Source organism: Ursus arctos, unplaced genomic scaffold (assembly GCF_023065955.2).
Source record: "Ursus arctos isolate Adak ecotype North America unplaced genomic scaffold, UrsArc2.0 scaffold_7, whole genome shotgun sequence".
NCBI lineage: Eukaryota > Metazoa > Chordata > Mammalia > Carnivora > Ursidae > Ursus > Ursus arctos.
Genome location: NW_026623089.1, coordinates 57,674,672 through 57,692,646, shown reverse-complemented (window position 1 = coordinate 57,692,646; position 17,975 = coordinate 57,674,672). Strand labels below are relative to the sequence as shown.

The 17,975-nt window shown below is 33.9% G+C and overlaps 1 protein-coding gene across 9 annotated transcripts in view; it reads right to left on the bottom strand.

Moving 5' to 3' along the window:
* The window catches only part of CTNNA3 (catenin alpha 3), a 1,640,794-nt gene that overhangs the window by 127,513 nt on the left and 1,495,306 nt on the right, over positions 1–17,975 (bottom strand). For all 9 annotated transcript variants that reach the window (XM_026504310.4, XM_048218672.2, XM_048218673.2 and 6 more), the window contains one exon: positions 12,759–12,940. In XM_026504310.4, coding sequence (XP_026360095.1) covers positions 12,759–12,940 — 182 coding nt within the window. The remainder of the gene's footprint in view (positions 1–12,758; positions 12,941–17,975) is intronic.

Below are 17,975 nucleotides of genomic sequence, written 5' to 3'. Positions count from 1 at the left end.
TACCTATATTTGCCTCGCTTTAAATTCAGCAACAATCAGAGAAAGCAAAGTATGTTCCCCAAACATGATGCCCTGCTTCTAGTTAGCCTGCCTGCCTCTTTCTTATGTCAACAATCTCCAATCAGAGATGCCTAAAGGTTTTGTTTTTTTTTTTTTCTATTTTAAAGCTTTCTGTCTTCTCTGCCTGCCTTTGACTCTCTGCCAAAAGCAAGTGATGGTAGGTACTTTGTTATAGCACATTCTGAATAAATAGTCTTTGTATGTTCTCATTTGGGTGGTCTTTGTTTATGCCCACATTTCCAATAGTTTAATTGTCTGTGCTTAAGACAATGTATAATTTAATTCTATCCACCTGTAATCTCTGCATTTTCATACAATACAGGACAGTTTTGCCACTTGGAAATTGACACAGCTGTCTCATAAATTCACTACAACCAGACATTGAAATGCCAAATTTCAGGGAAGAGTATCTGTGCTCTCACTCTCAGTCGATTTTAATAAACAATTACTAAGATGTTATGTAAGCTGAATTTTTACCCATTACTTATCATATCAAAATATATGTAAATTTTTATCATGTAAAAATAACTGGCATACAGAATCATTCTTATTTATGTTATAGTATTTCTCCTTGGCATTACTGAATGGTGATTCCAGTGATTTAAGACTTCACAAAATAAAACAAACCTAATTTTTACAGGGAGAATATTCATGGAAAAGTCAAAGATAATACCTTATAATTGCTCTCACATACTGCCCAACAAGAAAAAAAGTGAGCCATCATCATAGAGTACAGAAAAATAACTCTTTCTCCCTGATATATTTATTTCAAATATAAAATGAATGTCTTTTTAAAGTTATTAATTGGAAAGCCAGAAATGTTTTTTCAAAATCTTGGGCATAAGTAGCCCAGGTGAGAAAAACATTCAAATCTTTAATTTCCCTATTTATATCTCAACTCCTAGCAAGATTCTGCAGTCTCTCAGAGCTGAATTTCTGCTGCCACCATGTCTACTCCTTTCTACTATCATTCTTTTAGATCTTTTTCTTTCACCTCTCTGCTTTGCTGCCCATCTTCCTATTCTCCTCACCTTTTCCCATTGTATCTTATGCTGCTCTAGTTCAAAATCCTCCACTGTAGGTATTAGTACATCCTTAATACCAAGGACAGTGCCTGATATTCAGTAGAGATTACATAAATGAACCAACAAAAACTCTAAAAAAGCCTACAAATTTTGTCAAAATAATACATTTTTTAAAATATCACATTGTGTCTTAAAATATACAGTTGATGAGGATGGATCTAGCTCCTGGTTTATTTCCAAATAAATAGTTTTGAAAATAATAGTGCTTAGGGGCACCTGGGTGTTTCAGTCGATTAAGCGTCCAACTCTCGATTTCAGCTCAGGTCATGATCTTAGGGTCATGAGATCCAGTCCTGCATCTGGCTCATGCTAGGGGTGGAGCCTGCTTAAGATTCTCTCTCTCTCCTCTCCCTTTGCCCCCCCACTTGCACAATAATAATAATAATAATAATAATAATACTTAAAGCAGTATTACTTTAGGTATTTTCAATTTTTTAACTTACTGACATTAAAGTTGATACACTCTTAGAAATCATAATTTTTTGACAAAGATGAATATGATGGTTTTTATTTCTTATTCAAGGGGGAGTTATCATTTTTTATCTTTTTCCTCATAATTGTTCAGCAAGGATTAAAAAATACATCCTAAATGATCATACAAGGTACAATTAAATATCTAGGAAGTTTTACCTAGAGCCTGTCTCCTGTTCAGATGAGGAAAAAAAACGAGATGTTCTCAAGAGTTACATAAACCATGAAATGTGGGAACTGTTTAGGTTCAGTCAAGATACTGCTTGGATACTGCTCAGAATTTACCTGAGGTGAGAAAAGGAAAAGAGGGCACAATTTATGAAGAAAACATTCATAAATAATCTAAACTCTAAAATATCATAAAGAGAAAACTTTCACAATCCTAATAAATCCTAGTGGGTTTCTGGGTTCAGATGACAGACTGTCACATGTATATAATTTTTCTCTTTCTCCAAGTCCCACTAAAACTACAGATGCATTATTTTTTTCTTTTAAAGATCTAAACATTCTAGGATGGAAAGAACAGAATGGGACAAGAGACAACAGCAAGAACTATTAGGAAACTAGAAAGCAGATGACAAGTGGTAAATTATATAGTCAACCTGAGAAAGCCAGAGTCCAAACCAGCAGTGGGAAAACTAAGGATGAAACTGACTTAAACAGAAAGATTCATGGATGACTGAAATTTGGGGTGAAGGGAGGGACTGTAAAAGGCAGTTTGGTCCCCTCACCTACTCCACACCACTGAATATCAGCTTCTCCCTCACCTCCAGAAAAGTCTAGAGATAATTCTCTGAAAAGAGTAAAACAGATGGTCTTTCATCGGAGGTCTGTAGACTTACTTTGCGGCGGAGTACCTTTTACTGACGACAGGGGTATTGAGTGAATGCATGAATACTTAATAGTAAATGGAGAGACTTCCAGCCCTTCTACTCTCTGCATCTCTGCCCCCAGAACCCTTATCTTCCAGGCAGGAGTTTGGAAGATGCTTTCCTGGGAAACTAATCAGTACAAGGGAAAAACTTACTTCCCTCTCGCAAATCTTAAGTCCTTAAGTCTGATTCTAGAAAGTACCAGATTCTGAAAAAAACGGATGCTGAGTTTTAGAAGATTCCATAGGCTCACTGTAATAATGTAACATACATTGTGTGACTATGTGGATGGTCTTTCATCAGGGAGAAATCATGTTTAAAAAACTAAAACCTGACTTTTCTGCTCTGGAATGAATGTATCACAATGGTAGTGACAGAGATGCTTCATTCCATTTGTAACTGTTCACAGACAACCAGAGTAAAATCTCTGTGTCTCCAGTTAAGACTGGAAGAAGTACTAAATGGTCAGTGTGCTGAAGGGCTTGTGCCAAGGCTCAGAAATAGCTACATCAGATTTTACAGGAGTATTTTTTTCCATTTCCTGGTACTGTACTTTCCAGCAATTTACAAAGTTTCTATTAGCCTATACCAGAATTTCCAAAGCCTATCTAATTATATGGGTTTCCCAATGGTGGTTAGACCCCCACGGGTTGAGTCTCAGCTAGTGCCATCCAAAAGTGCTATCATTCTTCCTACGTATATTAGATTTCTTTTCCTTCTGTCATGCCACCATCGTGATCCCAATTCTTGAATAGTTCCCCATTTCCTACTTCTTAAAACAACAACAACAACAAAAACTCCTGTCCATTTTCTAAGGTCTTTTTATAATCTATCACTTTCTTCATGCTCATCTTAACTTCGTATTGGATTTATATAGTTTTCTTAGAGTCCCCCAAATGGATCTGACCCATTCCCACCTTCTAGCCTCCACCTTTGTGGGTTTTCTCACTTATATCATCTCCTTCCACAATCTAATCTCTGTATTTCATTCAAATTTTAATACAAACTTCACCTGTTCATACTTTTGTTCTCAGCTTACTCTATTCCCCATGATAACCCCCCTCTTCTGAAATCCTACCGAGTTACAGCTAGAACATCAACACATTATACACAATTGTTATTTCCAATTGGTCTGTCTTCCCCATGAGGAAAGGACTGGGTCTTGCTCTGTGTTTAGCAAGTGGGTAAAGACCTGTAATACAATGAGTGGGTACACAGATTCTGAAGCTGGACTCACTTCAATTCAATTTCAACTTCATTTGTGTATCCTTGAGCAACCTATCTGACCTCTATGAATCTCAGTTCCTTTAATAATAGAATGGAGAATGTAATAATCAAACTGTACTGAGGACAAAAATGAGAAAACATACTTATTTATCATAGTCAAGTACACAGTAAGCATTATCAAAGTTTACTATTCTTATGCCTCTTATTGATAATAAAATAGTAGTTAAGGAAAATTAGAATATTTAGTGACACTTTAGAAAAGATAATGTATATTTTTTTCTTTTTATTATTTTTAAAAATATATAACCATTTAAACTCTGTGTGTGGGACAAAGATTGTACTATTCTACCAAATATCTACTGCTTGTTAATAAACACTGCCCTGCCAGTTAGGACCCCCATCCTTACAGGTCCCATTTCAAAGAAGCTAAAACAACAGCAGTGAGAGAAATGTGACGTGGGTGGAACTTAGAAACAGCCTATATATAAAACGGATAAATTTAAGGCTCAGAAAAACATTGTAGTGTCTGAAAAAAAACCTCTTAAAACAGAACTGGGAATAAAAAAGGAGTGAAAAACAGGGTTGTATCCATTTTAAAACAATTGGAGATTTATCACATTCTATACGAACTGAAATTAAACTGAATCTGGATGCAATTCAAGTACAAAAGATTATCAGAGTCCAACATTCAATTTTGTTACTCTTCCTTTATGGCAATTTGAACACATATTATTCCTGTCCTGTGGACACCTTTGGCAGTGACACCTATGGATTGTGAGAAAGTTGGGCTGTTTAGCTTTTGCAAAACATGAAATGTGTCTATTTTCCAATGAGTTACCACTCTGTGGAGTTGTGAATCCTCTTCTAACAGTCCAGCTACAGATTACAAAACCCTCAAAGTCACTGAGCATCCTTTCCAAAGACATATTCAGCATTCTTTTCTAAGTTTGCTCAAAGTATAGCTTTGGGAGGGAAATAGAGCAGGAAAAACTGCATTGAAGTCTGTATTTTCATCACTTGTTGGTGACATATCCCTACCTTTCCACTTTTGGTTCTATTTCTTGACCTCATTTCCCTCCTTTCCCGTCTGGACGCAGTCAGTTGTTTCAATATGTCTTTTCTAATAGTTTAAATTCTCTCATCCCTTTGAATCCTGCTGCAAATTCCTTTCCATCCTAGGAATTCAGATAAATCCAACTTTCCAGTTTTCTCAGAACATGTGAAAGGAAAATCTATTCACTCTGTTCCTAATGAATATTTTAGGTTTCAAACTGGGTGATGAACCATAAATGAATTAATGAATGATCTTCTTAGTTGACTAACTTTATAATCTCTTTCTGTGTCTTTATTCAAGCTCTCATTCTATGTTTGCCTTTTTATGCTTTCTCATATTCCACAGTTGACATTGCCCTGCAAATGGAAGTCATCAGGCATTTACACCATCAAATTCCCTCTATTTATTCATACATTTCCTTCCTCCGTTATTTTTTTTAGTTTTTATTTTCACTTTTTAAAATATGAATTCTAGTGCAGTTAACATACACTATTATAGGGGCACCTGAGTGGCTCAGTAGGTTAAGAATCCAACTCTTGGTTTCAGCTAATGTCATGATTTCACGGTCCTGAAATCGAGCCCCATGTCCACGCTCAGCACGGAGTCTGCTTGTCCCTCTCCCTCCCTGTCTTCCCTTCCCTCCACTCAGGTGCACCTGCTCTTAGGCACATGCATTCTCTCTCTCTCTCTAAAATTAAAAATATATATATTTTAAAAACATATTATTATATTAGTTTCAGGTTTACAATATAGTAATTTAACAGTTTCATGCATTATTTAGTGCTCATCACATTTCCTTCCTCTTTTAGAGAGAGATTTCCTCCTACTTTCCATGGTTCCTTGAAAAAAGATTCCTATACGCCTCTATGTAAAAATGATAGAGGCACCTGGGTAGCACAGTCAGTTGAGCATCTGACTCTTGATTTTGGCTCAGGTCATTATCTCAGGTAATGAGATTGAGTTGCACTTTGAGTTGCACTCCACGCTCAGTGCGGAGTCTGCTTGTCCCTCTACCTCTGCTCCTCCCCCCACTCTCTCTAAAATAAATAAATAAAATCTTCACAAATAAATAGATAGATAGATAGATAGATAGATAGATAGATAGATAGATAATGATAGTTTTTTTGACATCAGTGATTATGGTATTGTTGTACTTACATTTTTTTTAACAGCTAAGCTTCCTACATTTACATATTACAAATACTAATGTATCTACTATGATTTTAACATGTTTTTAGTTTTTTTATGCACTCCCCATTTTCTTTTCTAATTTTATTCTCATTTTCTAACTTCCAACCTCTCTATATTACTTTCATCTACTGATATGTTAATTTTGTGTTAGAGCTTTCTCAGAAATTTAAAAAGACATTATACGCATTCTTTAGGTAGCAAAGTGTAATGTTATTTATACTAATGTTAATGTTCTCAATTCTCCCTGAATATAAAAGTAGACCATTTCACTCTGATTTCCACCAATTACAGGGTCCCTGCACAGGGTGGTCACTTCAAATGGTCTTTTCTCTTGTCATTGTTGTTTTTCTTCCAAGGCCTATTTGAATATACCAACAGTTTTTCTGATTTCTTTGCGCATCATTGTTTCTTGCATCTTAATGCTTTACTTTAGAGGTAGCATTTCTGAATATATGTAATTTGAAATCCATCAGTTTAATAGGTCATATCCTTGCGGTCTCTATCTCTTAAAGATAACCATTATTGACTTAAACTCCAAGGAAACAAAACTTTCTTATTGCTCCTTCAAGCTGGTCCATGGAATTATTTCTAGTTTCCTTTTAGAGGCATAGCTCTTGACTTTTGCAAGGATCTTGCTTCAAGCTCCCCTGACTATATGTTTCTTCTTAATGGCACATGGGCATTAAAAATTAAAATCTTTAGTGTTCAACCCTTAAGATCTATGTAAGGGTTAAGGAAGAAACAAAAGAGTGGGTTTCCCTGTCAGAATGGCTAAAATCAAAAACACAAGAAACAACAAGTGTTTTAGCAAGGCAGTGGAGAAAAAGGGAGCCTTATGCACTGTTGGTGGGAATGCAAGCTGCTGCAACCACTGTGGAAAACAGTATGTAGGTTCCTCAAAAAATTAAAAATAGAGGGCTACCTGGGTGGCTCAGTCAGTCAAGTGTCTGACTCTGGTTTTTGCCTCAGGTCATGATCTCATGGGTCCTGGGACTGAGCCAGGTGACAGGTTCTACGCTCAGTGCAGAGTCTGAGGATTCTCTCCCTCTTTCCCTACCCCTACTCTCTTTCTCTCTCTCTCTCTCAAATAAACAAATAAATCTTTAAAAAGTTAAAGATAGAATTGCCATATGATCCAGTAATTTCACTATTGAATATTTATCCAAAGAAAACAAAAACACTATTTGGAAAAGGTAATATACACCACCATGTTTACTGTAGCATTATTTATAATAGCTTGATATGGAGGCAACCCATGTCCATCCATAGACGAATGGATAAAGAAGATGTGACACACTCACACACACGCAGGAATATTACTCTGCCATAAAAAAATGAAATCTTGCCATTGCAACAACATGGATGGATTTAGAGGGTATAATGCTAAGTGGAATAAGTCAGTCAGAAAAAGACACATAGCATATGATTTCACGTATATGTGGAATTTAAGAAACAAACCAAATGAACAAAGTAAAAAAGAGGCAAACAAAAACGCAGACTCTTAAATATAGAAAATAAACTATAGAGAATTACCAGAGGGGAGATGGCTGGGGGGATGTGTAAAATAGGTGATTAAGGTGATTAAGGTGATTAAGAGGATTAAGAGTGCATTTACTGCACTGAGTAATGTACAAAATTGTTGAATCATTATATAGTACACCTGAAACTAATATAACATTGTATGTTAATTACACTTGAATTAAAAAGATAAACTTAAAAAATAAAAAAGTGTATTTCAAGAGCTTAAACTTATTTTTACTCCATTGTTGTTTGGGTTTTCATTTGTTTATTCTTGGTTCCTTCTGAATTCAAGTTGCAATTTCTTTTTTTCTCTTTGATTTATTAATTAATTTAAATTATTTAAAAAAATTTCCTAATTCATTCAACCAGTATATATTATATACTGTCATATATACATACGTGTACACATGCTATAATATATACAGCTACTTTGTATACATACTGCTGAGGTTGTTATAAGTTCTGGGTATAAAACAATAAAGTCAAATTTCATACTTTCATACATCTCATAGTCTGTTAGGGATATAGAGGCAGAGAATATATATAAATAAATGGGCTAGATAATCCAGGATGTAGGAACTGCTAAAAAGAAAGTTAACAGGATCCTGTGATATAGAGACAGGTTGGGAAGGAAGGCTACATTGGATGGCCAAGAAAGGCTTCTATGATAGAACATTTCAGCTAAGACAAGAAGGAACAGCCATTTAAAGTCATGAAGGCTTATCCTTATATCTGTTTTTGTTGTTTGTTTGTTTTCCCTGTTTCTCAGTGTTTATGCTCTACTTCTTTATTTCATTTTTGGTTATAGCTTTTTATTCCTGTTCTCCAATTTCATTCTATCCCTTCCTATTTCCTCTCTCCCTTTAGAAATTTCAAAATCTTGTCTTAACTGTGCCTCCTTTAAGTTACTATGTTGAGTATCTTTATTTTCTTATCCACTAGTTTCTCACCCACCTCTTTTAATGACTGTTTTTCTCTTTCACCGTTTAGTGAAGTTACTCAAACAAAAGTACCCACAAATTGAGAACTGCCAAAATTATACTATCTTTTTAATCTTCATTTTTTTAAAAGAATTTATTTATTTGAGAGAGAGAGAGAGTGAGAGTGCGTGCTAGCACATGATGGGGGAGAGGCAGAGGGAGAAGCAGATTCTCCTCTGAGCAGGGAGCCCCACCCAACGGGGGGCTGATCCCAGAACTCTGGGATCATGACCTGAACCGAAGGGAGATGTTTAACTGACCGAGTCACCCAGGTGCCCCTTCAATCTTCATCTTAACTAAAATTTCTTCAAGTAAAACAACTCATTGATCACTCACTGAAACTCCCTTAACTATGGCCCAGAATCCTTCTCATGTTACAAATGTTCTTATGATCACTTGAGTGTTCTGTTTTTATGGAATTCTATTTCCTCTGCCCACTTCTTGGAAGTTTGCTTCTCATGGCTTTGTCCTTCATTGTTTATACTTCTAGTTCTACATTTTGCCTATAAATATATATATACACTCTAAATATTTACTAAATATTTAATATTAAAACAGCTCTTAGTTTAGATTTCTTTCTATAACGTGCTGCTTTCCATATAAATCTATGGACACTTTAAACCATGCCTAAACTCTAATTCAACTTTTTATAGGAAATGTTTCTTTTATGCATGTTTCCTATCTAGGTTAATTGTATCAGTGTCATAATAAAATATTATTTATTAATCTTTATTTTCAGAATCAACCTATAACATAAGCATAGGGGATTTAATTATTGAAAAGAATTTAAATATTACTTAATAATGTAAAAGAAGACGTAGTGGAGAGAAGTTGGGCTATGAATGAGATACAGAATGGACCAGTAAGAGGCAGAAGAGGAACGTGGGAATCTTTTTGTCATACATAATTGGAAGTTGAGATATAACCAACACATATAACAAAAAACCAGTTATGAATAAAATAATACTTTCAAGGATTATAAATAAAAACAATGAAAATATATAAATTCATTAAACTAAGGAAAGGAGGGGGGAAAAGAAGATGAAGTCCTCTAAGTTATCTGCATTCTCATTTGTAGGAAAAGCCAATAAATTATATCTTAGAGAAGAAAGAATATTGCTTAGAGGTATGGAGATAATTGCAAGAAATGAAATCATACAAAGTTAAAAGTACTTGCCTCTCCTTTGTGGAGGTAAGAACTGCTTTTCATAAATCATTATAATTTAGCTGGTTTCACTTTGCTCTCTCTCTCCCTTTCACATATATACATACACACACACACACATACACACACACATATAGTGGGTGTTATTATATTATGTATAATATATTAATATTTTTATATATGAGGAAAATGTGTGTATGTTTAGTGTTGTCTGCATCAAATTCCTAGGTATATGTTAACATCTTTCAATACATAAATTCAAGTTTAGTCTTACATATGAAAATATTTTCAATTTATACTTTTAAATATTAGTTGTTTTATTATTTCTTAAATCATTCTTCAAAGGGTCTGAGTATATGTATACTGGAGCTTCTTTGCCTCCTCTCCATTTCAGTCTTTTTTTCTCTTTTCCTCTTTCTTTACTTTTATCTCATCACTGTCTCATAGTTAATCTCCTGCTTGTTTTCAATGCCCCTTTGGAATTTTTATTTGAATCTATTTTCCTTTGGACACTTTATAATTTGTCGTTTTTGATTTTTTTTAATTCTTTAATTTTGATGAACTTGTTACATTCCTCAGCCCTTTTATCATTCCTCTTAGTTTTTGATTTCAAGTCCAGATTTTAAGAATACACACCTCCAACTTTTTACTATTTGAATATAGTTGACACAAAATTAGCTTCATATGTACAACATATTAACTCAAATTCTCTGCACATTTCTCTATGCTCATGTAGCTACCATCCATTACCATACAAAGCTATTACAATACCATTGACTATATTTCCTGGGCTGTGCCTTTCATTCCCATGACTTACTCATTCCATAACTGGAAGCCTGTATCTCCCACACCCCTTCACCCATTTTGCCCATCTCTCAACTCCCTTCCCTCTGGGAACCATCAGTTTGTTCTTTGTATTTATAAGTCTGATTTTGCTTTTTGTTTATTTATTTGTTTTGGTTTTTAGATTCCACACATGAGCAAAATCATATGGCATCTGTCTTTCTCAATCTATTTTACTTACATTAATACCATCTAGGTCCATCCATGTTGTTGAAAATGGCAAGATCTTATTTTTTTTTTTTTTTAAGGCTTTGCCATCTTCCATTGTGTACATATGCCACATCTTCTTATCTATGAATGGACACTTGAGTTGCCTCCTATCCTGGCTATTGTGAATAATGCTGCAATATACATTGGGGTACATGTATCTTTTTGAATTAGTGTTTTCATTTTCTTTGGGTAAATACTCAGTAGTGAAATTACTGGATCATATGGTATTTTTTGAAATTTATTTCAATTTGGTGTGTTGCATTACAGTTTTATTTTTCTGTTTCTGTCTTTTTGGACATAAGGGTCTCATCGCTGAACTGTTTTGATTATCCTCTCCCCCCCCAGCTTTACTGAGGCATAATTGAAAAATACAACTGTAATATATTTAAAGTGTACAGAGTAGGGATTTGATATATGTTTACATCATGAAATGATTACCACAATCAAGTTAAGTAATACATCCATCAGTTTATATAGTTGTCTCTTTTTGTGTGTGTGAGAATGCTTAAGATTTACTCTCAGCTAATTTCAAGTATACAATACAGTATTATTAACAATAGTCACCGTACTGTATATTAGATCCTCAAAGCTTATTCATCTTATAACTGGAAGTGTGTGCTTTTTGACCAACATCTCCCCATTTCCTCTACCCCTCAGTCCCCACCATTCTACTCTAAGATTCTGATTTCTTTTTAAGATTCCACATAAAAAAATATTCCATATATATAAAATATTCCATCATATATATTCCATATATATATGTAAAGAAAATATTATATATATCATATATATATGATATATATCATTCTTCTTTTGAGGGACACCAACATTGTTTCCATATCTTGGCTATTGTGAATAATGCTGCAATGAACAGTCATCATGATACCCTCCCTATAACAAACCTATCTTAAAAGTTTGTCCAGTTTTATAAATTTAAGTTACTTTATTTTAAATTATTTTAGGTTGAATATTATTCGCAGATTTATGGGTCATATTTTTTATGGGGAGAAATTGGCAAATTATCTGCTCATGTCTTTTGTCCATTCTAGAATATTTGGTTTTTTATTCTTTATAATGTCTTTAAGTATTTTTTATATATAAATGACATCATGTTTTTGTTATTTTTTGTTACAAATGTTTATCCAATTATCCATTTATATTTTGATATTGTTTAGGACATTCTATTGATCTACAGAATTTTTTAATGTAGTTCAATTTAATAATCCTTTTTATAAGTTCTTCCTTTTTCTCCAATGCTTAGAAAGCCTTTCTCAATCTTAATATAAGTAAAAGCTTTGTGTACCTTTTTTCATTTGTTACGATTTTAAACTTACATTTATTACTCCATCTAAAATTTATATTTGTGTATAATGTATGGTGATATAAATGCATGTTTTGCTAAGTGTACCAGGTCTGCTTCAGAGTATTCTTCTGCTCTGTGGCTTTTAAAATTACACCGACACTAAATTACCTTAATTATTGTAGTTTTGTATATTTTAGTAACTGGTAGTGCAAGAACTATATTATTTCACTGCTCTTTGGCTAGCTCTATAAAATAATATTTTGACGCTATAATAAACATTGTATTGCTTTCAGAATTTACACATAATGTATGATTCTTTCCTGTATATCATTAAGTCACCATGATTTAAAATATATTTGGTGGATATCTCAGTAGCAAAAGATAAAACTAATCTTGATGACACATAAATCATTACAACTAAAATTATGCAGCTATGGAAATCAAGTATTCAGATTATTCCAACCAAAATCATAATTTGATTTACCAATTTCTTTGTAAAATAATAGGCTAATATGAAACGCAGAAAACATTCCTAAGGTGAGAGGATATAAAGGAGATTTCTAAAATCATTTTCTGGCCATTTATGAGAAACTTTTCCATATTTATTTACCAAAACCTCTAGAACTACACACCTACAACTTTCTAATTTTATATTATTTGCGTTTCTCCCACCATTTGGTTTTTAGCAACTGCCACTTAGAGAGACTTAGGTTTCACTACTGTGACAAATGTTTCTACCCATTATAAGTGTTATGCATCATTTTCCACATAATTACCTTGTGAAGTCTGTCATCTCCATCATAATCATACACATCTTCTTGGCCAGAACAATGATATCATTGCTGGTATCATCCCATATCTCAATCTCAGCATCCAGTTTACTCTTTACTTTCTTGAAATCAGCAACTTGCTCAGCAATCTTTTCCTTTTCTGCCTCAGGCAACTGAGTCATCTTAGCCTAAAACATGCGATAAGTAGATTAATAATCATTACACTATGTCAAAAAGCATTTTAGGAAGAAGTGGTCATTACAGGATATTCTTAAACTTGCTCATTTAATAACAGAGACATGTCATAGTTTTTTTAAGTCATATAATCAAAACTTTCTAGGCTTAATTTTTCCTATGAAAAATCTATTAAATTATAAATGTTTGCTCTAGAACTACAATGTTAAATTTGAGAATAACAATGTATAATTTAGTATCTGGACATATTTAATTCTGCTCCTTAATATAAATGTGAGACTTTTCAAATTTCTAATGCAATACAATTTTAAATTAATTCAGGCATAATATAATGCATCTCATATATTAGAAAAGAATATACCTTATTTAATTGTACCAATAATATGCTTCAAAAGTAGGAGTATAACAAAAGTATCTGGAAATGTCTATTGACATTATAATTTCTATTTATCCATGTATGTATATACATTCAGACAGATCCTTACACAAACACTGAATATATATTGGTAAACAATAATAGCATACATTTACAAATCATATATATTAGATAAGCACATGTTTAAAATCATTAGGATATATATGGGCATTTTGTACATTAAACACATTCAAGTACGTATGTGCATACAAACTATTTTGAGAGAAGAGTAAAAATGTTTTGGGCAGGGTTTATTAAGGCAGCCCTGACTAATTAGAATCCTGAGTTTTGAGGTGCTCTTCTCCCATGCACAGTCAACTTGTTGTGTTGGCTTAGTATTATTCTTTGGATATGTCAAATTTTGAACAGTATGCAACTTGCATTTTCCACTTGCAGTTTGAAATGTGGGAAGGGTAGAAACATTTAAACCACCGTATTCACAGCATTAGCACCTGGGACCTATAACTTTTTGTCAAACGAAGAATCTCGAAGTAAAAGTGATTTGATAGTATCAAGGCCATAAAACTGCATGCAGCATCCTGTGCAATCATATTCTCAAAAAAAAAAATCCATATACATTCTAATAGAATGAGTGCATGGGCCTCAGAGGGAGTAGTGAAAATGATAAATCATTTAAGTAAATTTTACTTATTTATTATTCACACAGAATACGTGATACACGCAATGCCTATATATTTCCAGATTCTAGCCCCTTTTACATTTACATATGGGGAAATAAGGAAAATCACCTCAAAAAGCTTTGAAATATTCTGGACATTAGGCTCAAAATAGCTGAAATACACTTTATTGAATCAATAGTGTACAGGAGCAAAAAAGCTTAAATATATGAATGGAGGAATTACAAGAATGGTCAAAGGAAATCCAACAAAAAATAATGAATATTAAAGAACCAATATCAGGTGTCTGCCATTTATTATCTGTTTTTTATAAGACTAACTCAAGGTCTAAAATAACTTGGTGTCTGTGAAATCTCAGCATTGATTACCCATGCTTCAGTTCTAATGTAGTCATGAAAATAAAATATGAAGCTTTCCAAATCGAAGCTTCCTCTAAATTCCTTAGCATAATGTTTGACACATAACGAATGTTCAGTAAATGATGGCTACTTCCTATTCAGTAACAAAATTATAAAATATATTCCCATGCCTAGCACTTGAAATTTTCACTTTTTGCATTATTTTATTTGAAGAATTAAATTAAGCTATGAGAATGGGCTTTTAACTGATGAACTACAGAGGTGTCTCTTCCTTAGAATCTGAATGGTTTGTAGTTTCCTTTCTCAGGCAATGTGGTCTACTAAAAGGAAAGCAACTTTTTCTGCTGCTGGCACATAGCAAGGCACATAAATGAAGACACAGCTCACTTATGTCTGAAATCAATAGTATGCAAGCACATTAAGTAAATTATAAGCTACTAACCCATTAAAGTAGCTCAAAAATCGAAATGAATTTTCTCCATCTTGACTATTGGTCATTACCATTCTTTCCATTTTCATTTAAAAAAAAGTGTTAAAACTTTCAAATAATAATAGATGAAGGTAGATTCAACTGGGACCTCTTTTTACGGTCTTTGTCTCAGAGCAAATAAATCCATGAATCGGGATCTAATAAATAATTTTGAAGTATACACTGGTATATGGTGGAAAATTATTCACTATCCTCATTAAAAAAAAAAAGTTAAAACTATTCAAGAGTTGATCTGGTTAAGTGTATTCTAAGTTCTGTTCCTTGGAATGCCACTGATTTCCAATATGACCTTAAGGAAGTCCCTTAACCCTCCTGTCTAAGTTTCTCCAGACATAAAATGACAGTAATTGCAGCTGCTACCCACCTGCCATGCAGGGACCAGAGTGGATTATTGGATAGCACTGAGGCTGACCCTGTCACGCACAGGAGTCTCATCGGTTGCACTCAATTTCCTTAATAACATCTCAACTCACACGGTGAATTATAATCACCAGATGTTTACTTCTGACAGGGTAAGGGCCAAAAGTTGGGCGATAGTTTATGAAATGGAAAGTTCTGGTGAATTCTCAGTCTCCCACAGGAGGAACAACATCAAAAAAGCATTAAACGACTGCCTGGCACCTTTCCTGAAGGTTTTGAGTGCTTCTGTAAATGATCTACTATATGTTATTAATCATTTTGAATCACTACGAACATTTCAAAACGAGACTTAAGGGAACACTTCACATGTAGGAATTCTGAGCAAAACTCCCTCATTGGATAATTGTGTGCAAGATAAGCAAAGAAACAAAGCTTAACACAAATCAGGTAAGTGGGATCTCTGATGTTACTGCTGGCTGGCGATATGTCTCTGCTCCTGCTCAAATCTATAGAGTAGAACTGTGACATAAGCAGCTATCAAAGACTTTTTGACTCACTGCCATCCAAATGAGAGTATATTGTGTGTCGACTGATTTTTGGAATCTTTTGCCAAAGACAAAAATAGCTAACATCAGATACGCCAGACACTCTTCCAGGCATCTTACGTATATTTAACTTCACTCTTTGTCCCAGCCATATGAGGTAACTATACTACTATCCCAATTTTAGTATATTATGAAACTGAGTGTGCCAAAGGTTAAGTTATGAACTCAAGATTATACTGTTAGTAAGTGGTAGAGCCAGTACGGACACTTAGAAATTCTGGCTCTAGAGTTTTTGTCCTATTATTACGCCAACAAACATGAGCCCACAATATACCGAAATATTCCCGTTCTACTCAATGGTATTTCTGTCACCTTCTACTTTTGAATGCAATTATGCTCCAAAGTATAGTCACATTTTTTCTAGAATCTGTTTCCTCATCTGTGAACTAGACACAATGATATGCACCTCACAGGTTGTCTTAGAGAGCAAATGAACAAATGTGTATGAAGCACTTTTTATTTTCTTTAGTTTTTTTAAATGCCAGCTGTTAAATTACAATAACAGGCTCAGTTCTTCACTCCATACGGTGATCCTCAGAATGCAATTTCTAACGTTATCCTCCTTTTTCAACAAACGTTGTATTTGCCTATTACCGTATTAGGCATTTTCAAGTATCTATATCTCTCTATATCTATATCTACACACTCGCCCTTATATATGATATGACATATATATAATTTACAATTTTAGCTCTAAAGCAGGGGTTAGCAGAATTTTTCTGTTAAGGGAAAGATGGGAAATAATTTATGCTCTGCAGGCCACACCACAGCACTCTAGGGCGATACTCAATTCTGGGGCTATGCAAGGCAGGAGTGGCCAGAGACACCATGCAAACAAATGAGTGTGGCTGTATTCCAAAAAATTTCATATGGACGTTGAAACTTCAACTTCATATAATTTTCATGTGTCTTAAATATTATTCTAATTACATCTCTTCGGATTTTTTTCAACCACTTAAAAATGTAAAAACCATTCCCAGCTCATGTGTTGTACAAAAATAGTTGATGAGCCAGATTTGACGGTAGTTTGCTAACATTTGCCAAATCCTTTATCCTCTTGATTTTTGTGTTTTTCAGTAGTCCTGCCTGCCACCCAGTCTTGAATCTCTTTTAAAAAAATGTTTCCCTTTCTTTATGTATCTCATTCTGTTAGGCAGATGGAAAGTTGGTCCATTTCATCTCCAGTGCTTTTATCACCTCCGTCTCCTTGTCTCTTTTCCCAGTACTGCTATACAAGTTCGGGTCAATTCTCTCTTTCATTTTCAATCCTTTTGTCTTATTACCACTTGGTTCAATCTTTCTGATTTTAATAGAATTGTGTAATTCTTCAGCTTAAGACAACAGCTTCTACGTCTCCTTACTGAATCAAGAATATTAATTGCTCAAATACCATCCTTTAATTTCTTTAACTAAAGTAGAAAATTCATATAGAAAAATGCCCAAGTCATAAATGCACATCTGAAACTATTTTCACAAATGGAGTGCATCCTTGTACTTAGCACCCAAATCAAGAAACCAAAGGTTTGTCAGCACTCCTGAAGCCTCCTTGGGACCTATTCTAGTCACTATCTCCCAAGAACCGTCACTTTCTTGATTTCCAAAACTATAGATTTTCCTGTTTTTGAACTTTATAAAAATGAAATGATAGTATATGTACTCTTGTATCTGGCTTTTTATGTCCAATATTTATATATTTGAAATACATCTATTGTGTTGCATGGAGTTATAGTATGCTTATTCTCCTTGCTCTGGACACACAGAATTCCACTGTGCAAATGTACACCATCTATTTATGTGTTTCTATTAATGATCTTTTGGGAAGTATTCCATTTTGGCTGTTATGAATAGTGAATATTGTATTTTTCTTTGGGTGGACATATTGGTGCTTTTTTTTTTTTTTGAGTATATATCTAGGAGTAAAATTACTGGGTCTCAGGGATCACCATAACTTTTGCCCCTAACCACTTTTCAATGTCATTTTATCTTACTTCCTCTCATACACTGTGCCCTCAAGCTAAACTAAACTATTTGCTGCTGCAGGTAAATATATTGAGATATTACCCATTAATGATTTTGCTAATCTTTCCTCTCCCCATCTTTGTTGGTCCAAACTTAATTCTATTTTCAAGCCAAATTTATATAGTCCATACTCTTTTTTCTC